Source organism: Myxocyprinus asiaticus, chromosome 13 (genome assembly GCF_019703515.2).
Source record: "Myxocyprinus asiaticus isolate MX2 ecotype Aquarium Trade chromosome 13, UBuf_Myxa_2, whole genome shotgun sequence".
NCBI classification, from domain to species: Eukaryota; Metazoa; Chordata; class Actinopteri; order Cypriniformes; family Catostomidae; genus Myxocyprinus; species Myxocyprinus asiaticus.
The window spans coordinates 36354054-36379087 of NC_059356.1; the positions used below are offsets into that span (position 1 = coordinate 36354054).

Sequence of the window (25034 nt, forward strand, 5' to 3'; positions counted from 1 at the left end):
GGTCCAAAAACAGGTTTTTCATAAATAAAATAATTTCTCATTGAATTAAATGAATATTTCTTACGTTATACACTTGGAGCTCCTACAAACTAAAACTTATCACACTTCATAACTAGACTAGTTCTAGACGATATATCAGCCAGGCCAATTAATCAGCTAATATTTGGCCATTTTACTATTGGCAGATTGCTGTGCCAGTGTGTCTGCTTGGACTACAGTTGTCCTCAGAAGCAACTACAATGCCATCACATTGTTGGCCTGGCTGATATATCGGTCCGTAACTAATAATGCACTGTGATTACATTCAGTCCTCAACTGTTACTGGATTGATTGCAGAATTTTTCTCAGGGGTAATGGTTTTCTTATTTCAGTTTTTATTTATTTTGAGGACCAAGAGATGTTTGGACTTGATTTGTTGCACTGTGAACCCAGAGCCAGCATGACAACTGTGATAAGCAGAAAGGTGTTTATGAGATCCTCATTTCATATTTGATTCGTTTTTTAAATGGTTGAAGCTATATTTTTATTATAATAAAATAATATATTGTATAGTTAGAAAAAAAGAGCTTACATTAAAAACTTCTGTCCCATCCTGTCCTGTTGATGGGGCTAGAGAACATTTAGTTCCTTCTACTGTATTCAATCGTTGGCTTGCTGAAAGAGGAAACTTTCACAGTTTCGTCTGGGTGTTTATTACCGGTTCCTGTAATTATTCTGTTTACTTTGTCGTTTAAATACAGTGATCTTTATAAAGTAGCAAAATGACTAAACTGGACCGTCTGAACACTTTCATGGCCGAGCGCTTGATGGCAGCGGTGAAGGAGATCATGTTCACAGTCGGCAAGACAGTTCGGGAGTACGAGGAGGAAACGGGACGAATCAGAAGCGAAAATGAACGGCTGAAAGAAATGTTACGAGACTCAGGATGCTTCCCTGATCACACAAACACTGGTATGACGGTTTATATCTCGTGCTGAAACAAAACTGTTACGTTCCATGCGGTATCTCCCACAAAGAGGTGCATCTTTTTGTTGTACACTGTTTAAAATAGGTGACCACATTTTTCATCGGATCTGAAATGCTGAACCACGAGATTCATGATCTGGAATCTGGGATTCGAAGATGCCTGGAGTACCATCCACCTTGAAAATAATAGTGCAAAAACACTATGGGATAAAGACCCAATGAAATATAACTTGGAGCTTTGTGGCTTTTAGCCTATGTCTGTTAGCATTAAAGTGATAGTTCACCCAAAAATTTAAATTCTCTCATCATTTACTCACCCGCATGTCATCCCAGACATGTATGACTTTCTTTCTTGTGCAGAACGCATTTTCAGAAGAATATTTAAGCTCTGTAGGTCCATACAATGCAAGTGAATGGTGACCAGAATTCAGAATCCAAAAAGGACATAAAGGCAGCATAAAAATAATCCATATGCCTCTTGTAGTTAAATCAGTGTCTTCAGATGCAATATGATAGGTGAGTGTGAGAAACAGATCAGTGTTTAATTTTATTTATTTATTTTTTAACTATAAATGTCCACCTTTGACCAGCCCCTACTAGTAGGAGGCTGAATGTGAAAGTGTAGATTTAATGTTTAGATGTAAATATTGTCCTGTTTCTCACCCACACTTGTCAGATCACTTATAAAGATATTGATTTAACCAGTGGAGTTTTATGGATTACTTTTATGCAGCCTTTCTGCCCTTTTTGCACCTTCTGATTTCTGGTCACCATTCACTTGCATTATGAGGACCTACAGAGCATATATCGTAAAATGCACGTGGAGGACTCCAAATAATATGTGCATGTAGCCTATTGTTTTAATTTAATTTAAATTAGGTGCATGGATTTCCCTGTCCCCTTTGGCATATCGCGGCGCTGTTTCACGGCCGGCCCACCAGGAAAAGTACCGGTTCTCCCTATGGCCAGTACGCCCCTGATTCCAGTGATATCAGTAACCCAATAAAAGCTGTTTAATTTTACATGGAGCAGATCGCCCCCTCATGGGCACTGCCATGTTGACAGCACATGACAACCTGTGTCAAGCAATTGAGTTACTACCATTAATAATGGCAATATAAGCAAACCAAACAATAAAAAAAAAAACCCCACAATATACATACTACAAACAACAATGGAGCCCAAGTCAACAGTACAGTCCAGAGACCTGTTGCAGAAAGCCCATTTCCATGGCTACCCAGGTAAGTTTGAGTTTAATTTAAGCAAACTCAGATTTTTTGGTCTCTTGTTTTTTTTTTTATCGGTGTACATTGCCATAGTAACTTACACTACACGGCTTACCTGCTCCGAGTCCAGAGTAGGTTTTATTCTGCGTTACAGATTGCAAACAGATTGGAATCAATCTGCTGTGAGTAAAGTGACAAGTCTGATGCAATGAAGTCGCTCATAGAGGATCTCTTGCTCCAGATTAAACTGCTTCAAATGGAAATTTGTATATTAAATTAATTTTGATGTATACATTACGATAATATATTTTAGACATATAGATATTAAGATATTGTAAAATGTTTTTTTTTCTAGAGTTCGGGGAACCTTTTATCTTTTGAGCAGCCATTAAAATTGTATTATTGAGTTTCTTTGCATTTAAAAAAAAATACTGTACCTGTATGCAGTGCATGATGCTGAGAACCTTGGAGAAAATACTGTTTGCAGAAGTGTTCATAAGGTGATTCGCACAGTTTGGATATGCATTTATTGTGTGATGAGTCTTTTCACCTGAACAATTCTACTGGTTAAAATTATATTGTAGACTATTGCACAAAGTGACATGGCTTGCAGTTAAATTATTTTAGGTTTTTAACTTGAATGAAAATAAAAGCTTTTACATTCTAAATAAATATATAGATTTTTATGCTTTAAAATGAATAAGCTTCTTATTGTGAACCTTTTAAATTCAATTACACATTATATTCAGTTATTTTTTTCTTTTGGCTGTTGATGGCAAACGTCACTCATTTATGTGCTCGAGCTTCAGGGTTAACCACGAAGACAAACTCTTTAAAAAAAAAAAAAAAAAAAAAAAAAGGTTCCAAAAAGGGTGCTTCACAAGAATGCCATAGAAGAATCATTTTTGGTTCCCCAAAGAACCATTTGAAGAACCTTTTTCCACTACAAAGAACCTTTTGTGCAACAGGAAGGTTCCATGGATGATAAAGGTTCTTCATGGAACCAAACATGCTGAAAAAGAACCTTTATTTGACAGATATAACATTTGTACCGAGCGTCTTGAGATCACTGAACCCATTCTAAACCGGTTTGGTTCTCTCTGGTTTTGTCAACCTAAAACTTTGAAACTTTTGAGTTCTAAACCATGAACAAAACAAACCAGCTCTAAGGTGAATTACAACATTACAAACTTTGATTTGAAGCAAATAAGTATTGATAAAATCATTCATAAAATAATAATAAAAAAAAGAATTGGATTTTTACTTCCGGAACCAGACTGTTGTGTCTTTTGGAAATATGTCAACACAGGAAAGGGAACTATGCTCGTCATCAAGGTCTGCTTAATAAGTAAATATACACTGACGGCCAAAAGTTTGGAATAATGTACAGATTTTGCTGTTTTGGAAGGAAATTGGCACTTAAATTCACCAAAGTGGCATTCAACTGATCACAAAGTATAGTCAGGACATTACTGATGTAAAAACCAGCACCATCACTATTTGAAAAAAGTTATTTTTTATCAAATTTAGACAGGCCCCATTTTCAGCAGCCATCACTCCAACACCTTATCCTTGAGTAATCATGCTAAATTGCTAATTTGGTACTAGAAAATCACTTGCCATTATATCAAACACAGTTGAAAGCTATTTGGTTCATTAAATGAAGTTTAACATTGTCTTTGTTTTTGAGTTGTCCACAGTATGCAATAGACTGGCATGTCTTAAGGTAAAAAAATGGCAAAAAAGAAACAGCTTTTTCTAGAAACTCATCAGTCAATCATTGTTTTGAGGAATGAAGGCTATACAATGCTTGAAATTGCCAAAAAAAAAAAAAAACTGAAGATTTCATACAAAGGTGTACACTACAGTCTTCAAAGACAAAGGACAGCTGGCTCTAACATGGACAGAAAGAGATGTGGAAGGCCCAGATGTACAGCTAAACAAGAGGATAAGTACATCATAGTCTCTAGTTTGAGAAATAGACGCCTCACATGTCCTCAGCTGACAGCTTCATTGAATTCTACCTGCTCAACACCAGTTTCTTGTACAACAGTAAAGAGAAGACTCGGGTGCAGGCCTTATGGGAATAATTGCAAAAAAAAAAAAGCCACTTTTGAAACAAAAACAAAAAGAAAAGGTTAGAGTGGGCAAAGAAATACAGACAATGGACAACAGATAATTGGAAAAGAGTGTTATGGATCTTAACCCCACTGAGCTTTTGTGGGATCAGCTAGACTGTAAGGTGCATGAGAAATGCCCGACAAGACAGTCACATCTATGGCAAGTGCTACAGGAAGCGTAGGGTGAAATGTCACCTGAGTATCTGGATAAACTGACAGCTAGAATACCAAGGATCTGCAAAGCTGTCATTGCTGCATATGGAGGACTTCTTGACGAGAACTCTTTGAAGTAGTTTAATTCAAATTGTAATTATTAATGTGCTGACTATACATTATGATCAGTTGAATGCCACTTTGGTGAGTAAAAGTACCAAATTCTTTCCATAAGAGCAAAATCTGTATATTATTCCAAACTTTTGGCCACCAGTGTATATAGGTTGTTGGAGCTGTAGTTGCAGTCAATTACAACAGCGATGGTTAAAAGACGTTTACACTCGACACGAGGGCTGTATACTGGTAATATATGTAAATAATGTGCGTGTGGGTTTATTTAAAAAGGCGCAAGCGAGTTCTTCCTGTTTTCTTTCATTGCAGATCCACTGGTAGCTTCAGTTCTGCAATATATTTGTAGTTTTCTATCTGCATGTAGTAAATTTAATTATGTTGCTCCCTTTTTCCAGCCCCTGTGCAGTCTTATCAGCCTGTCTCCCCTGGGCAGCCCAGATGGATACTCAGCCAGAATGAGGAACCAGAATCCCTTGAAGAGATCCAGCAGGACCAGAGCCAATGTGAACAACATCCGCACATAAAACCAGAACTTGAGTACTCTGCCAACAATTACCAAGAATCTGCAGCTAATGACAATGAGGACTCGCAGTGTGCCGATCACACTGAAACAAGTCCTGTTGATAATGAGATGATAAACTGTAATTTCTCAACCAAAGTCAAAGCTGAATTCATAAACTCTGGCTTGTGTTCACGCGATTCTGAAAGGAGCACTGAAGATCCATATCAGAGTTGGTCATCACATAGTCCAGGCCTGCCTTTAGGTACAGCGGACCTCTACAGAGTACATAACTCGAATCAGCCAACAATCAATACCAATGAAGCTCCGCCCACAGGATCCCAGCATAGTGGTTTATCTCAAGATCCTCATTACTTTTCATATCACAACATATTATGTACCAACAGTTCCTACTGTAACAGTAAATGCTGTGAAATGCAAAAGAGGACAATAGCCAAATCAAGCCCTGTATGGAGGTATTTCTCTCTGAAAGAGGGAGATTGTAGCAAAGCAGTGTGTCTTATGTGTAAAGCCATCATATCCCGTGGTCGGAAAGAGTACACAACATCTGCTCTTTTAAAGCACCTTCGCATGAAACATGGTAAATGTTGACATTGGAATTTGCCCTCTGATGTATTTTATGTGCTCTATTAAATTCAGCTGCAGCTCAGTCTGTTCAACTACCTTTATAAAGGTTACATTCATCTTCCATTGTGTTATTCCTGCAGGAAATAAACTAATCTTTCAAAGTGATAAGAGTAACAGCAGTACGGACACTGTCCGTTGTGCGTCACTGCTAACCGTTGATCCTCAGCAAGATGCATTGGGTGGTATACATTATATTGTATCACATAACATATTTTATGTAGAGGCTGTTTAACCTTCAGTTTTATGATGGTTTACTATACCAGTTGTTTAAGAACCAACCCCAAATGGACTGGGCTGAGAAAAGCAGTCAGAGACCTTGCAGCTCTTGTGCACAGATCACCCTTTGCCCATTGGTTACAGTTACAAACATGGCCTAAAATACATCTTCTACAGCTTGGCACGCCTTTGTAAGGTTTTCTTAATATTTGAGTTCACTAGTAAGATTTGATGCATGGTTTTTGTATTCTCTCAAAATGAGAATGAGAGAAACATGTCTTACAAGGTAGGAAATGATTAATGTTAGGAAAAAATGTGATCTCAGTAATTTCGACCGTGGCATGATTGTTGGTGCCAGACGGGCTGGTTCGAGTATTTCTGTAACTGCTGATCTCCTGGGATTGTTACGCACAGCTGATCTCCTGGGATTGTTACGCACAGCAGTCTCTAGAATTTACTCGGAATGGTGTGAAAAACTAAAAACATTCAGTGAGTGGCAGTTCTGCGGACGGAAAAGCCTTGTTGATGAGAGAGGTCAACAGAGAATGGTAAGACTTGTTCAAACTGACAGAAAGGCTACCATAACTTGGATAACCCCTCTGTACAATTGTAGTGAGCAGAATAGCATCTCAGAATGCCCAACACATAGAACCTTGAGGTGGATGGCATGTTGGGCACTTTTTTAGGACCATAGTGTTCCTAAGAATGTGCTTGTTGAGTGTATATTCGGTTACTTTCTTAGTTATTTTACATTATTATAAAGGATTTCACCTTTAAACAGTTGAACTGACATTACAAAAACTACTATGGTACACTGCAAAATAATAATAATAATAATAATAATTTTCTCAATTGGTAATTTGTCTTGTTTTCCAGTAAAAAATTATCTAAACATTCTTAAAACAAGATAAATTTACTTGACAAGCAAAATGGCATAAGATATCTTGTCTTGTTTTCAAAGAAATCTAACCTAATTTAGTGAACTATTTGCCAAAGGGCTTAGAAAAATAAACTATTTCAAAGGTAAAACAAGTTAATTTTTCTTACCCCATTTGCAGATGTTTAAGCATAACAAATAAGAAATTTAGTCAGATTTCTCTGAAAACAATACTTAATATCTTATGCCATTTGCTTGTCAAGTAAATACCTTGTTTTAAGAATATTAGATGGAAAACAACACAAAATAGTGCAGTGCAACCATAGTTTCAACCAAAATATTATAGTTACTAGAATAAAACGTGCTAATTTGGTGTTAGCAACTACTATTATCAAAGTAAATGATCAAAATGACAGATTCTGAAGTTTACACTGTTTAAAGGATTACTCTTGGTTCAATACAAGTTAAGCTCAATCGACAGCATTTGTGGCATTAATGTTGATTAACACAAAAAATTATTTTGACTTGCAAAAATCTGGATTACAGTGAGGCACTTACAATAGAAGTGAATGGGGCCAATTTTTGAACGTTAAAATACTCACTGCTTCAAAAGTATAGACACAAGACATAAATAATATGTATGTAAACAGGATTTTAGTGTGATAAAATCACTAACAAACCTTTTCTGTGTAAAGTTATAGCCAAAATTTACAAGCCAAACCCTAAGACGACTGTAAAAATTACAATTTAAACAACTTTACAGCTCAAATAATACACAAGTTTTAACAGAATAATTCATGTAAGTGCTTTTATAAAATTATAAACTTAAAATTTCTGCCTTTACACCCTCCAAAAGTTGGCCTCATTCACTTCCATTGTAAGTGCCTCACTGTAATCCAGATTTTTGCGTTTTTTTAAAGAAAAGGAGGGATGAGTTGAAATAATTTTTGTGGTAATCGACATTATGCCACAAATGCTGTCGATTGAGCTTAACTTGTACTGAACCCGGAATATTCCTTTAAAGAAGATTATGGTGATTGTATAATAGTCAGAAATATAGGGAATTTTGGATATGGTTACAATGACAAAAAGCGAGGAATTGTTACAGTAAAGCCGCATAAAACATATTAACACATTACAACATATGTGTTAATACCACAATTACCCAATAACAGGTTGGTTGCGGAGGGCAGCGGAAACAGCGCTTCCCGTACTTACTACTCCTCTCCGTTGGTCGGCGCTGAATTACCGCAGTTAGTGGCCAGTTCATTTCTGTTTACACACGCACCCGGTCATATGACCACAAGGAAGAGTGTTTACGTTTTCCTACTCCTATCAGGCCGAAAATAATATAACTGTGTTTTCTGCTAACGAACAGCAAAATGACAAAGCTTCAGATCATAAACACGTTTCTGACGGAGCGCCTGATGGCGGCGCTCAATGAAATCATGGACATGGTCGGCGGAACAGTCCTGCAGTATGAGAAAGAGCTGGACAGCGTACAGAAAGACAACGAGTACCTGAGACGAAGACTGAAGGAGACCGAGAATCTCATCGAGTCGAGCGGTATAATGTCCCTGCCTAGAAAATGTGCTGTCGGAGGCAGCGGTTTGTTTACTTACCTTACAAATAATTGCACTGTGGGAAATTGGCATTAGCCACCACTGTCATCAAAAAAGTTAAACAGGGTGATAGAAAGATTCTTACTTCCCGTTAGGGGTGTAACGGTTCGAATTTCTCACGGTTCGGTTTGTATCACGGTTTCGCTACGGTTCAGTATTTGCTTAGTTAAATATATATATATATATATATATATATATATATATATATATATATATATACATATATGCACATACACACACAGTACTGTGCAAAAGTTTTAGGCACTTAAGATGTTTCACAAAAACATTTGTCTTAAGATGGTTATTTATATCTTCAGCTTTAGTGTGTCAATAGGAAAAATACATTTTAGACTCCCAAACATTTCTTTTGCAAATAGAAAAGAACAGAAGAACAGGGAGCCCTGCAACAGATGTCATGGCCCCCACAGAGCCCCCCACTGAACATCGTGTCAGTCTGAGATTACATAAAGAGACAGAAGCAACTGAAACAGCCGAAATAGAAGCTTGATACATCCTATCTGCCAGCAACCAAGAAAAACTGTGTCCAGGTGTACCTAGGAGAATTGGGGCTGTTTTAAAGGCAAAGGTGGTCACACCAAATATTGATTTAGATTTTTTTTATGTTTACTGGACTTTGTATGATGTTAATTGATAAATGAAAACAGTTTATGTCATTATTTTTGAAGACATCCTCACAATGCAACATTTTTCCCAAGTGCCTAAAACCTTTGCACAGTACTGTGTGTGTGTGTGTGTGTGTGTGTGTGTGTGTGTATATATATATATATATATATATATATATATATATATATATATATATTACTGCCAAATACAAAGAATAATCTATTTGTCAAACACTTCAACAGGTTTGCCCGTAAATAACAATCATTGTTTTACAACAGTAGCCATAGTTTAACCATGGCATTTGTAGGAAAATCATAGTAACCACAATATAAACATGGTTACTGTCATGGTTACAATATATAGTAAAATCATGGTTACTATATAGAGAAACTACAGTATTACTGTTATGATTGTTAATTGTATCAAAACCATGATTTCTGTTCAGAAAACCATGGTGACAGCAGTCATGGTCACTACAATATTACTATAGTAAAACCATGGTTAATTTTTGTCAGGGTCCTTAACTAAAAAAAACAAAAAAAATTCTCTAATTACTAAATCAACATTTTAACTTAATACCTGCACTAATATGCTACATGCATCAACATAAAGTGCACTTCAAACTCATCTCAACATATTCAATATTCGGAAGCTGTACATCATATAAAGGAATAAACTTGCTATTAGAATGCACACGAGAAGGGATGTTGTGATAATGCTGCTTGAGTATTTTAATCGTACATGGAAATCCCACATGAACACCCCAAGCACTTTAGTTATTGTTTCATGTCTGTCCGAATTCGCACTGAGTGCCTGATTAAAAATGGAAGGGAGTGTGTACAGTTTCAGCTCACCTGCGGCTCTTTCCCTGGGTGATGTCGGCATAAATGATTAATCATGTATCAATGTATTACTATAACGGCATCTTAATGCCATTAAGCAAAGTGCATTATTGAAGCTCGTGATAGATTACAGCGGCTCAAGAAAACAGGAATAAACCCTCATGCGTTTTCAACAAACCCTCATGCACATTATTGACATATATTACCAGTATACAGCCCTCGTGTCGAGTGGTGTCTGCAAACAGTGCCTGTTTTTTAAACGTCTTTTAACCATCGCTGTTGTAATGGACTGCAAAAAGAAAATGTTCCCAGAAAGGAGAAATGCAGGGGACTTCTCTATCAGCATTTCGTTTTCTCCACTTGCCATTTTCAACTACACACAACTCTTGCAGAACAGTGATTTCATCCAGTTGACCCGCGTGAAACACAAGTGGAGCGTATCCATTTACAGATCCATTCAGGTGCATTAGCGGAGGTTGTAACTGTGCCTGTTTGACGCTTTGTTTTCTTGACCAAAACTTGTGCTCCAGATGCGTCATTAAACGTGAGGTGAACCGACCATGGTGCCAATGCTTCTCGAACCATGGGTGGCGAACCGTATGGTTCGGTTTTATATAGAGAACCGTTACACCCCTACTCCCCATATTGATTTATTATGATTTTATAGTTTGAATGAATGAATGAAAGGAATATTCCGGGTTCAATACAAGTAAATCGTCAGCATGTGTGGTATAATGTAGATTTACACACACAAAAATATGCATACTCGTCCCTCCTGTTCTTTAAAAAAAGCAAAGATCGAGGTAACATTGAGGCACGTACAGTGGAAGTGAATAGGAAAAAAATTTAGAGGGTTTAAAGTCAGAATTTAGCTTCTTTTTCTTTTCTTCTTTTTTTTAAAGATAAGGAGGGACAAGTTGAAATTATAATCAGAATTGTGGCACAAATTCTGTCCATTGAGCTTAACTTGTATTGAACCGAGAATATTCCTTTAACTGGTCATTTTGCAGATCAGTGGTTGCCATGGAAACAATTTTGTCTGGGCATTTATTTGGTTACTTATGTTTGGTGCGAGGGCAGATATTTGTTTACTTAATTAACAAATAACTCATTAAGCACCTCAATCAATTTGACACCTTCAGTTTACAGCACCAGTCAGATGTTTGGATACACCTACTTATTCTTTATTTGCCTTAATAGTATAATCATCAGAACTATGAAATGACACAAATGACAGTATGGGAATTATGCTATGACAGACAAAAAAAAAAAAAAAAAAAACATCAAATTTTAGATTATTGAAAGTAGTTTCCTTTGCCTTAAATGGATAGTTCACCCCAAAATGAAAGTGAAAATTTTTAAAAAGAAAAATGAAACAGAACACAAACAAAGATTTTTTTGAAAAATATCTCAGCTCTGTAAGTCCATACAATGCAAGTGAATGGTGATCAGACATTTGTAGCTCTAAAAATCACATAAAGGAAACATAAAAGTAATCCATATGACTCCAGTGGTTGAATCCATATCTCAGAAGCGACATAATAGGTGCATGTGAGAAACAGATCAATATTTAATCCTTTTTTACTCTAAATCTTCACTTTAAATTTCAGATGTCAAAGTGAAACAAAACAGGTACCACATGTGACATTCAGATGTAAAATTGAATGTGAAAGTGGATATTTAGAATAAAAAAAGGAATTAAATATTGATCTGTTTCTCACCCACACCACTATTATATAACTTCTGAAGATATGGATTAAACCACTGGAGTATTATGGATTAGTTTTACGTTTTCTTTATGTGATTTTTCGAGCTACAAAGGTCTTGACAACATTCACTTGCATTGTAAGGACCTACAGAGCTGAAATATTCTTCTAAAAATCTTAATTTGTGTTCAGCAGAAGAAAGAAAGTCATACACATCTGGGACGGCATGAGAGTGAGTAAATGATGAGAGAATTTTATGGTTGAACTATTCCTTTAACAGCCAGTTTGCCATGTGTGCTGGGCACTTGTTGGTTGCTTGTCCTTCACTCTCAGGTCCAACTCACCAGTTTAAAAAATAAATGAATTCTAAATTAGTTTTGTGAAGAAATTCATACTTTGAATTTTTGATGATTTTGAATTTATATTTGTTTACAAAACTAAATTCTCACATGTAAGCACAAGCCATTAGATAAAAAGGGCTGTAAGCTCATGAAAAACATTCATAGTGTCCACACATTTGATTGTTACTGTATAGGACTATATTAGCTTTCTGTTTTCGTAACTGCTAGATTCGAATATCAGTCTGTATGAGCTATTTTAGGATCATGGAGAATATTTTTGCACCTGATCTTTTCAGACCCCACCTGCTTCTTTTACAGGTCCAGATGTCTCAAACCCTGCACCAGAATCAACTTCACAGCAGCTGAAGTGGACTTCTAGCTTTGAAACAGAAACAATGCCTACAGAGATCTATCAGAACCAGAACCAGGTACCCAATGACCAGTTCACCAGCACAAAGGTGGAAGAGTTCTCCAGCCATGCAGATCTGGTGACTGAATCAGACATCAGTTTGTCTTGTGCCCCAGACATCAGTTTACCTTGTCCCCCAGACATCAGTTTACCTTGTCCCCCAATAAGAAACAGACTGTCTGAAACAGATAGTGACTTTGAAACACTCACTTTAAAAGACTATCCTTGTGATGTTAAAACAGAGCCCACTGAAAGTCTCGAATCACAGTTGACCAATGCTAACACAGCTTACAGTCCGATACCTCATTGCACTGCTCAGTTGTCAGCTACTAATGATATTAGTCACAGGTCTGATCCTAATGTTTTCATACTATCAAATTCCAGAACTGATTTAGAATCACCTAACCAAATCAACAATTGCTCTAAGTCAAAACCTAGAACTTTTCAAATGTCCGTCAGTAAGATCAGCCCCAATGAGTTAAAAATGACTTGTCCAGAATCAGGCATAGCTCACATAAACTACAGCACCCCACATCAAAACACTGTCTCCGGATCAGCTAAGAGCAGTGCTCATGATGCTGTCAGTACCAATGGCCCACTCAATGTTTTAGTCAACCCCATATGTCATGCACCTTTCAGTAGGGAAATCAGGCTGGGAAGGGGAAGAGGCAGAGGAAGAGGGAAAGGTCCAGGAAGACACATATGCACCCAGTGTGGAAAACTGTTCCCTCATTATTCACGACTAAAGGTGCACATGCGCATTCATACAGGGGAGAAGCCGTATGCCTGTGCCCAGTGTGGAAAACGCTTCAACAATGACGGTACTCTGAGGAACCACAGCCGGGTGCATCTGCAGTTGCGTCTATACGACTGTCCAGTGTGTTCACGTAGTTTTAAGGATGCATACACCTGTCGAAATCACATGCGGGTACATACTAAGTCAGGCCATGCTGCTTCGGCCTCAGCGGGCAAATTAAACAGGACTTAAGTTACAAAAGAAAGACTCATGGGAAGGTTTTCACGTTGACCATGACATGCAGCATAGTGCTGTTTTCTCTTTTAAATCAAGACTCCTGATCTGGAGAAGCACTGTCGTGTAGAGTTAAAGGGATAGTTCACCCAAAAATGAAAATTCTTTAATCATTTAATAACCCTCATGTAATCCAAATGACTCCAGTGGTTAAATCCATGTCTTCTGAAGTGAACCAATCGGTTCTGGGTTATAACAGTCCAAAATGTAACTCCTTTTTCACTATACATTTTGACATCGACAGTCTCTTTGGCGATCATGATTTTAAGCTCGATTACACTTCCTAGCACCACCTAGCACTCTGTGCATGTGTCAAGCACTAGTAGGAAGTATAATCAAGCCTGAAATCATGATCGCCAAGGAGACTGCTGTCAAGATTTATAGTGAATAAGGAGTTACATTTTGGTCTGTTATCACCTAAAACCAATTGGATCACTTTAGAAGACAATGATTTAACCACTGGAGTCATATGAATTACTTTTATGCTGCCTTTATATACTTTTTGGAGCACAAGTTTTGGTCACTATTCACTTGCATTGTATGGACCTACAGAGCTGAGATATTTTTCTAAAAATCTTCATTTGTTTTCTGCAGAAGAAAGAAATTTATACACAACTGGGATGGCATGAGGGTGAGTAAATGATGAGATAACTTTCATTTTGGGTGAACTATTCCTTCAATTAAAATAAAAGTTTCTCTCAATCTTGCTCCTGGGGGCTCTCCAGCACTGAACATTAGGTATCACTCTAATTTCACACACAATTCAGGTCATGGAGTACTGAACTGAGCTACGTTAAATCAGGTGTATTAGACATGCAAAATGTGCTGTGCTGCGAGGCCCCCAGCGGCAGGATTGAGAGACAAGTAAATATAGGACTTCATATGATGATATCTTCATGTGCTTAGAAGAAAAAGTGTCTACCGGTATGTCCTAAAGGGTATTTGATGGTGTTTTTTTAAATGAATTTTATGTTCCTGTTGTGTCCAGTAGAATACCATTAACAAGTGCCAGCATTACCAGATATAAGCAGTGCTGTTTTTTTGTCATTGCTTCTTTTAATCTGCAAAATTAAATTGTTTGATTAGAAATATTCTCGAGTGTTTACTCTTTTTATCTTTTTATCTTTATATGTAATTATCATCATAAGAATTTTTAACTGTATGTGGAATTAAAGTTAAAGAACACTATTTTAATTAAGGTCCTAACCTTATACATTACCAAACATATGTTGTACATTCACAAACCCACTATCCTTTTTATCAAGAGATTACTTCATGTTCTAACAGGGAGATCTTGGAAGTCTGACCAGAAGTGACCTGCTAGGGGTACTAGCTAGGGATCTGATATTCCAGATATTTCAGACAATGTGTTTGAACTAAAATCTGCATAAAAATTGATGAGAGAAAGTTCCCACTAGGTGGCAATGCTGAGCATTGTTTTGACATTTTGGACAAAGTAACCTCCAATGCAACAGTATGTTCAGAATAACATACAACCATACTACTATTATTTCTGTAGAACATAGAAACAAGTTCTATGAGTAGATAAGAGTAGTGATATTATGCTAATACAAACCGAAGTATGGTGGATGAGCTTGCTACACTAACAAAGTTATAAACTATACTGTGTCTACGCACCATCTGATAACAAAGTTGAAATGAGTTCGGAGCAGATGTTCATGCTGAAAGGCATTTTATTTGTACTTAAACCTCTAGACATAATGCAGAAGATAAACACGTTTAAAAACACTTGGCTGTACAGAACTTTTTTCTAATGAGTTTTATCTGGATTAGGATTTCATTAGTGCAATTAAAAAAGCTTTAAGGAGTGGTTTCACTTTTTTTTTTTTTTTTTTTTTTAGAAGCATTTACATTAAAATGAGATTTGCAGTGACAAAGTGACTGGAAGTCATTCATTTTCAATGAGTTGGCGAATGTGACAAAAGTTGAGCAGAGTTCAACTTTATGCAAATAGAAAGCCAATGTGATGAGTTGACTACAAATGAGAGTGCAGACTGAATAACGAAATTATACAGATGGTACTACTGTTGGGTAGGAACACCTACAGCAATAAAAAGCACAGACACTTTGTGACCTCTAGCAATTTAATTGCTGTCTGTGTGAACGCCCCTTTAGCCTCATTACGAACATAAAGGAAAAGTGTGTAATTTTTACTGCACCAAATGGAATTGCAGTCTGTTTGTTTGAACAGCCCAATTAGGCCCGACATAACAACATTTGCTCAACCATACACATTAGTTTGGAATGGGATTGCCAAAAATGGAAGACAACAGTGGTGTTTCAGCAGTCATTATTTGTATCATTTCCTTTGATGACGCTATTGGTGCAGAAATTACACTCTTCAATAAATGTAAAAAGATGCTCCTCTCTTTTAAAACTATTTGACTTAAAAAATAATTTGTCTGATAAAGTAGCCCTAGTTTTAAGGCTTCTCAATTTATAATACTTGCTCTAACTTTCAGGTACATTACATGATAATGCCACTTAACCAGGCCAGATACAGAAAGCCTTATACATTTAGCTCTGTGTGTTCAGTGTTAATTGGCTCTCTAATTACCATTTACTCACAAGCGCTTAGCAAGAGGCATGTTGAAGAACTAGAGAGGCAGTGCTGCTGTGGTCCTTTGCAAGAAGAGAGACTGATATTATTGTCCAGGTCTGGAATCCCTATTAGAAAATGTCTTTTTGCAGTAAAGATGCACAAATTCACAGGCGCTAAAACAATGGCACAATCAAACTTTGTGAGTGAGATCATTTTGTTGAAGTAGGCTTATATTTTGTTGGTGTATCATGATAGATTCTTTTTGCCGGAGCAATTGCAGATTGTAGGTTTCCAAGCTTACTCCAAGAGGATGCAGGCAAATGACACACATTGCATTTCAAATGTATTTCCAAATTGTACATGAGCACTTCATATAAATATGAATCACAAACCCTCAATAATACAACACTTTTTTTTTGTTGGTACAAAACATCCAGACAATACACGCATACGCATGCAGACACACTCCGCATAGTCCTATATAGCACATATAAAGATTAGATTCCAAAAATATATCAATTAACATATGTGATATCAAATTGTAGCACATCCATGAAACCCCCTTATAAACAAAAGTAACAACTGGAAATTGAAAACTGCCAAATTTGAGACTGGAAAACACATTTGCAAAGTAAAAAATGTAAACATTGCATCATGCTACAAAATGGATCATATATTATTAGTAGTACACATAAAACTGCTGCTCATGTAATTGTATTCAGTTCAGTTGTGACTGACACCACTGAGAGTATTGGTCCTTAAGGACCTTCCAGTGTTGTCATGGTGATACAATGTGTGTTTATCATTTTTATGAGTTTACGGCAGGCAGTTTACATGCATCCCCATGTTTTGTTCAAGATGCATCTTAGCATTGTCTGCAAGCATTATGAAAGCACTTAACAATAAATATACACTGTAATCAGTCAGTCAAAAAAGAGAGATGTGTTACACAAGATTTCATAAGAGTAAAATTCACTTTGACGTTACAAAATGTGTAAAAAATGTGCAGCAATGAGCAAGAGAGGAAAGTGGGTGAAAGGGGCGGAGAGTCACTTTGAGAGACACCAAGTTAAAAGATTACTGGTGGCCCATCCTCCACCCTCCCCTGAAAAAGCACAAAGAGTGTAATTTACTTCCAACATCTTGGCCTCTAGTTATACCTCTTAGCTTGTATAATCATACCCATGTCCACCCCACAACATTCACATTGATAACTGACTGATTTCCTCATTCCTGGTAGGCCACTTCCTCAATCATGGCAGGTGGTTTGAGGCAGCTCATTGGTCAGAATGTGCCATCGCTCCACCCTCTGACCTTTGTTCCTCAGGCAATCCATCCAATGGCGAAGAGCATCTCCTTGAACATGACAGCTCAGGCACACACCACCTGCCAATTAAAAATACTTTGTGTTTTATATGTGCATGTCTTGATATCAAGAATGGATGGCTATGTTCGGTTAGGCTGGGTATTGATACAGATTTCCCGATTCAATTCAGATTCACAAGCTCTCAATTCAATTTGATTCCAATTCATCTGGGTTTATTTAATTTATAATGTCCATTTTGCTTACATGTGAAGGAAATTCTTAGCCAATGCTGTTAATTATACAGGGAACCTTCTAATTTGGTACATGACTAAAATATACATTTTACTAATTAATAATACGGTCTCTTTAAGAATAGCGGCAGTTAGGAGAGTGTCTCGCAGAAGAAAATTTGAGTACTTGAGTGTGAGCGAAGTTGCACGGTTCTATCTCATCTGTACGGTAAAGTGTGATTAGAATGAAATGTTTCTATTTTCGTTGAACTGACTGTAAAGGACAGAAAGGACATTGATCCCTTAAACTAATCGGCGGGTCCACAGGGGGGCGCTACATTGCGAAATACATAAGTCAGGCATATGTGGTCTCATCTGAAAGCTTACAATCTGAACACCATCATATTTCATAGAACACCATCACATTTAATAGAACACCATAACTTTACGGTACATAAAATAACAAAATAAGGCCTGAAAATATCAGTCGCAAATAAGTGCCACCTAGAGGTAATGTCGTAAAAATATTAATATGAATATAAAAGTCTTTCACATAGCACTTAAATAGACTAGAAAATAATCACAAAGTGAAATACGATTTCTGTAAGACATCAAATACAAATGTCTCTTTTATGTGTCGATTACTGCTGCTGTAAGCCCCAGGTAGACACAAACTTTATATCTGCTCTTACCTTAAGCAGTTTTCTACAAAATGAGCCATTTTCACATTCTGTGAGCTTGGTCATGTGAATAATCTAATGTTATTTCTTGGATGTCCAGAACAAAATATGCAGTCCAGCAAGAAAAGCATGCTAAATAAATCATCAAATAAATATGTTATCGACTAATTATTATAAAGTCAACAGTGCGATGTGATATATCATCGCAAATAGGATCTCAGCTTTCTAATAACATCTAGATTGAGCTTCTAGTCCACTCAGAGGTCGAGATATTTGATGAACTATTGGGGATGGTGCATGAACTGAAAATTAGACTAATTGTCTATGGACGAGCACATCTAAGATGCGTTGGAGTGCTATCTACCATTCAAATCTGCATATTGAGATGTAAAGAGGAAAAATTATTTTTCCAAGTACTTCCTGCCATCTAATGGAATGAAATTTTGCAGTTTGATAGAGCAAACTTCATCATAATATTGTAAACATCTTTTTATTTGGGGGGTTTTCTGAAAAATGAGAATGCAATTTTTTTGCAATTAGTCCACAGTATCTGTAAATGGTAAGTTAAGTTTTAGTGTGAAAAATTGCAGGCAGCATCCCAAAAATGCACCAGAGTTTAGATATTAAAAGAGTCATTATTCAGTGGATTACAAACACATTTCGTGTGTAACGGTAGCTAGCTGGTACGTGATAGCTGTGGAGTGTGTAAACCTCACTATCCTGGCCTTAAGAGACGCACTAGCGACTGAGGCTAGAGGCCATGGATTTTGTAGCCTCTTTGCTAGAGTGTCCGACTCCCATGCTGAGGATTGCCGGTTTGAATCCCACTTGGTGTGGTGAAGTAGGACCAGTAACGTGTGGATCTCATCTTTGGACACATAATACACAAATAAATCAAACCAAACTTTTACTCTCAAGATGCAGTAAATGGATCTCTGTGCTGAATTTCTTCACTACTGCACCACTCAGTCACTGGCGAGTGAAATCTGAAAATTGGACAGTGGCTAATCACAGACATGTTTAGTCGCATAGCACGAAATTCAGTGGCATACGCAAATGATTTACTTGCATTTTTTAGGGTTGCGCATACAGTAAAATATCGATCTTGGGATTTTAACTATATTTTTAAATGAAAACTTATTCAATGATAAGCGTTTCTAGCAGAAGTATTCTATATTATCACATGACCTCATCGCATTGCATTTGTAAATTGGAAAATACCGTCTAGTTATCATCTTGAAAATTTGATCCAATTTTGTATAAACACGTCTCTTGGCAGTCTGACCAATGGTGTCTGATGACCATTTAGCAAGTTTAATGGCAAATTTAGCAAATGGTCATCTGGGTGTTCTATGCATACATAATAGTGCATTGTGTATTACAGTAAGCTTATTGTTAATAGTACAGAATTAGTAGGAGTAGTACGGTAGTATGCTATTCTAAACATAGGCTAGTATTCTGTCTAACATTTCTTTTTGTGTTCCATGGAGGAATTAATAAGTAATGTGTTTAGGACAACATGAGGGTGAATAAATAATGAAAGAATTTTCATGTTTGTATGGTTGTGAACTAACCCTTGAAAATTAGGTGAACTCTTTAATAGATCATCATTGTACGCTCTCACCTATGAAATCGTTAGATCGCCCCAGATCATAGTCCCATACTGTCACCTCCAGCGTCTTATGAACCAGTTCAGATAGAGCGATCTCATAGAAAAACTCCTGTTGAGGCACACAAATTAGGTCAAATATGACATGCTGATTATACTACTGGTGATTAATGACACAATCAATAGTTTCATTACAATCAGAAGAATAGTTTGAAGGACGATGCCACCAGCTCTCGTATTGATCAACTCTGCGGCTCATCAACAAAATGTCATTTATTCATTGTTACATTTCCTTTCATTAATTTCAAACTGCATTGTTAAACACTGAAAAGGCTCAGATGCAGCACAGAACAGCTCAGAAGCCTGGGGAATGATCAAAGTCGTAAACCCCATGAAATGTTGCTTCAAAAACACATTTTGAGAAACAAATTTTCACCTCCCTCATGAACAGTTTCGATATGATATCATATCATCATTTTGCCCAGTGTGGCTCCCGAAGAGCCGAGGGCAGACCTGCTTTTAAGCAGATAGTGGTGTGTCAGATTGGAGTTGCAAAATTTAATGAGCAGCCTTCGGTCTGTGCCAAGGAGTAATTATACGGCCAATCTGGGTGTGTATTACTTCTGAGTGAATGGAAACAAAACACTTAGCCTTTCTAGCGATGGCTTGCCACCCACATGACAGAGAAAGTGTGAGACAGACGGGAAGGAGGAAAGAGAGAGAGAGGATGGAGTGTCCGAGTAAAACAGAGACCTGACGGAAATGAGAAATGTACGAAATAGCAATGAAAGTCAAAGTGGATCGAGCGTTCAGAAAGAGGTCTTGTGGGAATGTGAAATGAGCAAAGAAGCAGAGCAAAGAAAATGGAAAGATTGGACCAGACATCTCATTAACACTCACAGTGACTTTCAAAATGTTTGAGGTGTGTGTACATGTACACACACGTAATGAAATGAGTGTGTTGTACTCCCTGCCAGTTCATCAAATAGATCCATACCTCATTGAATTCCGGGTTAAGGGTCTTTTTAATCACTGCGGTTTTGTGTTTGGATTTCTTCTTCACATCTGGCTTCAGATATCTAGCAGAGAAAGGTAGACAGAGGAAACAAGTGAGGGATATCCAAAGTGGGTGTAGGAAGAAAAAGACAGTAGGAGGGATAGGAGGAACAGAGATTAAAACAAGCTGAGAAAAAGAGGCTTCACTGCCACTACTGTCATACACACACACACACACAGCTATTTGCTTTTCAGCTTTTACGGTGACATCACACAGGCTTCCATAAAAATGTTATTTGCTTTTTGTACTGCTGTTAACTCATACCTACCCTCCCCCAAAACTCGAACACACAACACATACACACAAATACACTAAAGGCACAGTTAGAATATGGCTTTGATCCTGGGAAAAAGGGAGAATGCATATGTGTGTGTGTATCTGTGAAAGGAGTGGAGGGATAAAGTGACTGGAAGGGACGTGAGCATGGGCGGGGGTCCTGACTGTTCGTATGCCATTTTTCCTGAGGAGGAAGAACTGTTTGGGAGCGTTTATTTTAATACATGATGTGAGAAAAATAATGAGAGATTAGAGGGGAGCATAAATGAGAGAGAGAGAAGCAGAGACACATCAGAGGAAAGAGTTTGTTTTTAGATGTATTACAGTATCTATCCATTTAACATCTCTTTCCCTCTCTCTCCACTTCTTATTCTAAAGAGAACTAGTATTAAGGCACCGTCACTTCCAAACCTGCATTCTATTGCCCTTTTGTTGTTTTCTTTTTCCTTTAAGTTTCTCCGGAGGCTTCAAGATTCAAACAAAAAATCTTTCTCAGCATGTCTCTCTGGACTCTGTGCTTCAAGGAATATTCCAGTTTGAATGCAACTTAAAGTGTTTAATTTTTTGACAGTAGAATATGTTCTCCTATCTCGGCTTAATATGCGGAGAGAACTATAAGCCTAAATATATAGTAGGTGGATTTCCATGAAAAGTGTAAATGCTGTGGCTCTGTGGTGCTATCAAAACATTGTTCTGTTTATTTGAGAATCCTGATCAGCACAACACATCACCATTAGTCATGTTTCCATCCAAGCTACGAATTTAATTTATTTAAAAAATCTGAATATCACAAAAATAATTAGTGATTAAGCAGCGTTTCCATCCCATATGTTTAAGAGAACAAAATCAATGCTTGGCACAAAACAGAAATGAAAGTGTAAGTTGAAGCCACTGTGGCTCTTTTATTAAAGTGATAGTTTACCCAAAAAGGAAAATTCTCACATCTTTTACTCACCCTCATGCCATCCCAGATGTGTATGACTTTCTTCTGCATGAAGATTTTTGGAAGAATATCTCAACTCTGTTGGTCCATACAATGCAAGTGAACGGTGACCAGAACTTTGAAGGTTCAAAAAGGACATAAAAGGCAGCATAAAAGTAATCCATAAGACTCAAGTGGTTTAATTAATGTCTTCTAAAGTGATAAGATCGCTTATGTGAGAAACAGATCAATATTTAATATCACTATAATTGTTTACTTTATAATGTAATAATGTAATTTATAATGTAATTGTTTAATTTATAATTGGCCGCTCTCCAATGCGCATTCATGAGAGGACCTAGTTCATGCAGCCTCTTGCGAAACGTAAGTGTGTTGGCATGTTCACATAAGAACTGACGCAATAAAACTGGAAATGCAGCTCGGTTTGTTTACAACAGATTAATCGGTTTTGCTTTCATTTGAACATGCCAACACGCTAACTCTGTGCTCTCGTGAACGCAGAGTGGAGAGTGACATGATGTAAACAATTATACTGAAAAGGACTTAAATATTGATCCATTTCTCACTTAAAGTGATTGTATCGCTTTAGAAGACATTCATTAAACCACTGGAGTCATATGGATTACTTTTACTATGAATGTCTATGCTTTTTGGAGCTTTAAAGTGCTGGTCACCATTCACTTGCATTGTATGGACCTATAGAGCTGAGATATTCTAAAAACATTTGTTTGTGTTCTGCAGAAGAAAGAAAGTCATACACCTCTGGGATGGCATGAGGGTGAGTAAATTATGAGAGAATTTTTATTTTTGGGTGATCTATCCCTTTAAATGTAATAAATTACTTGCGGTTTAGAGCATGCAAACAAAGTGCTCTGACCAACTTCCTGTTTGCTAGCATTCAGAAGCAGATTTCTTAAAGGGGTAATGTCATACTCTTTTTATATATATATATATATATATATATATATATATGTATAAATAATTGTATTATCTTCCATGAGGTCCACTGATAATGATAGTTGTTTTTTGTTTTTTTGCACCAATACAGTCATAATTTTGTCATTTATGATCATTTTTCACCCTGTCTCTGACCCTCCCTGGTCTGAAATGCTCGGTTTTGGTCTAAGCGCCTACATTAAACTTCTCCATAAATGGCCACTGTTATGATTGGCTAACATCGTTCAGCCCCTCAAATACAGCCATATTTGAAACTCAATTTGGAGAGAATTCCAAAAAGTTTGGAATAATGTACAGATTTTGCTCTTATGGAAAGGAATTGGTACTTTTATTCACCAAAGTGGCATTCAACTGATCACAAAGTATAGTCAGGACATTAATAACGTAAACTATTAATATTACAATTTGAAAACATTTTTCAGAACATCTTAAACTTAAACTTCATGTGCAGCAATGACAGCTTTGCAGATCCTTGGCATTCTAGCTGTCAGTTTGTCCAGATACTCAGGTGACATTTCACCCCACACTTCCTGTAGCACTTGCCATAGATGTGGCTGTCTTGTTGGGCACTTCTCACGCACCTTACAGTCTAGCTGATCCCACAAAATTTCAATGGGGTTAAGATCCATAACACTCTTTTCCAATTATCTGTAATTATGTGTTTCTTTGCCCACTCTAACCTTTTCTTTTTGTTTTTCTGTTTCAAAAGTGGCTTTTCTTTGCAATTCTCCCCATAAGAGTCTTCTCTTTACTGTTGTACATGAAACTGGTATTGAGCGGGTAGACTTCAATGAAGCTTGTCAGCTGAGGACATGTGAGGCATCTATTTCTCAAACTAGAGACTCTGATGTACTTATCCCCTTTGTTTTTGAAGACTGTATCTGAAATCTTCAGTTCTTTTGACAATTTCAAACACTGTATAGCCTTCATTCCTCAAAACAATGATTGATTGACAAGTTTCTAGAGAAAGCTGTTTCTTTTTTGCCATTTTTGACCTAATATTGAACTTAAGACAAGCCAGTCTACTGCATACTGTGGCAACTCAAAAACAATTACAAAGACAATGTTAAGCTTCATTTAACTAACCAAATAGCTTTCAGCAGTGTTTGATATAATGGCAAGTGATTTTCTAGTACCAAATTAGCAATTTAGCATGATTACTCAAGGATAAGATGTTGGAGTGATGGCTGCTGGAAATGGGGCCTGTCTAGATTTGATCAAAAATTACTTTTTTCAGGGGGGCCTGGGTAGCTCAGCGAGTAAAGACGCGGACTACCACCCCTGGAGTTCACAAGTTCAAATCCCAGGGTGTGCTGAGTGACTCCAGCCAGGTCTCCCAAGCAACTTTTGGTCACCAGTGTATATAAAACATAATTTTAGGGTTTACACAATGCACATCCAACACATTGCATCTGAATATATTAAGCATTAAATCAAACAGTCATGACATTTGAAATTCATAAATGAAACTGTTTACTCAGTGTTGTGATCGGGTCATAACAGTTCCTTTGCAAAGCTTGAATTGTATCATGACTGGTTCACAAGCAATCCAAGCTGATATGAGCCAAAAAAAACATACAATCCACACTGAAAAACGCTGAAGACACATCCACATGACGCACATACATAGTCCAAAGCATGGTGACACACACACAAACAGTCTCGCCTGCACTGAGATGCACATTGCTGGAAACGCATCAAAACAGTCAAAGATGTCCATCTAGTGCATGTTTACAGACACCAGCAATTAAAAATAGTGCAGATGGGTGCAAGAACCAGAAGTTTGTGTTAAAAACAGCAAGAGGCACAGCAGCTGAATGAAAGAGAGGGTCTCCTTTTCTGAGTTGTAACTTGACACTGCATATTTTAAAAGCAGCGCGAGATATATGACTACAGTCAAAGATGTCTGTCTAGTGCATATTTACTGTATATACAAAAATAAGTAAAAAAAAGTCCAGATGGGTCCCCTTTGGTATTCAGGAATAGTTAGTAGGCTGCACTA

At 37.1% G+C, this 25034-nt stretch overlaps 3 protein-coding genes across 12 annotated transcripts in view; 2 read left to right on the forward strand and 1 right to left on the reverse strand.

Annotated features, from left to right (window-relative positions):
* Positions 1-327: 327 nt before the first annotated feature.
* LOC127450895 (uncharacterized) lies at positions 328-5805 on the forward strand. 2 transcript variants are annotated; one of them, XM_051715353.1, is made up of 3 exons: positions 328-463; positions 741-951; positions 4993-5805. In XM_051715353.1, exons 2-3 carry the CDS (start codon positions 762-764, stop codon positions 5706-5708), a joined length of 906 nt encoding a protein of 301 aa, XP_051571313.1. In that variant the 5' UTR covers positions 328-463; positions 741-761; the 3' UTR covers positions 5709-5805. The 2 variants fall into 2 exon arrangements, with proteins under 2 accessions (XP_051571313.1, XP_051571314.1); XM_051715354.1 differs by lacking the exons at positions 328-463; positions 741-951 and adding an exon at positions 979-2207.
* A 2092-nt stretch (positions 5806-7897) lies between these two features.
* The window catches only part of LOC127450890 (zinc finger protein 62 homolog), a 37432-nt gene continuing 20295 nt past the window's right edge, over positions 7898-25034 (forward strand). For 3 of the 8 annotated variants that reach the window (XR_007899038.1, XR_007899037.1, XM_051715342.1), the window contains exons 1-2: positions 7898-8445; positions 12291-12400. Coding sequence is in view for 6 of the 8 variants with exons in the window: in XM_051715342.1 (XP_051571302.1) it covers positions 8220-8445; positions 12291-12400 (336 nt within the window). In the remaining 2 variants the exon portion in view is untranslated. Of the gene's footprint in view, positions 8446-12290; positions 13758-25034 lie in introns of those variants that run through there. The other 5 variants (XM_051715343.1, XM_051715344.1, XM_051715345.1 and 2 more) reach the window with 5 other exon arrangements.
* The window catches only part of LOC127450892 (double C2-like domain-containing protein alpha), a 55879-nt gene continuing 44660 nt past the window's right edge, over positions 13816-25034 (reverse strand). For both annotated transcript variants that reach the window (XM_051715346.1, XM_051715347.1), the window contains 3 exons: positions 20797-20878; positions 19815-19911; positions 13816-17360 (listed from right to left, as the gene is read on the reverse strand). In XM_051715346.1, coding sequence (XP_051571306.1) covers positions 17224-17360; positions 19815-19911; positions 20797-20878 — 316 coding nt within the window. In that variant the 3' untranslated portion in view covers positions 13816-17223. The remainder of the gene's footprint in view (positions 17361-19814; positions 19912-20796; positions 20879-25034) is intronic.

Bases quoted from the DNA above. Each gene is read 5' to 3' on its own strand.
- LOC127450895 (XM_051715353.1), top strand. From the start codon at position 762: ATGACTAAACTGGACCGTCTGAACACTTTCATGGCCGAGCGCTTGATG. The intron at 952-4,992 runs GTATGACGGTTT...CCCTTTTTCCAG, and splicing joins CCCTGATCACACAAACACTG to CCCCTGTGCAGTCTTATCAG.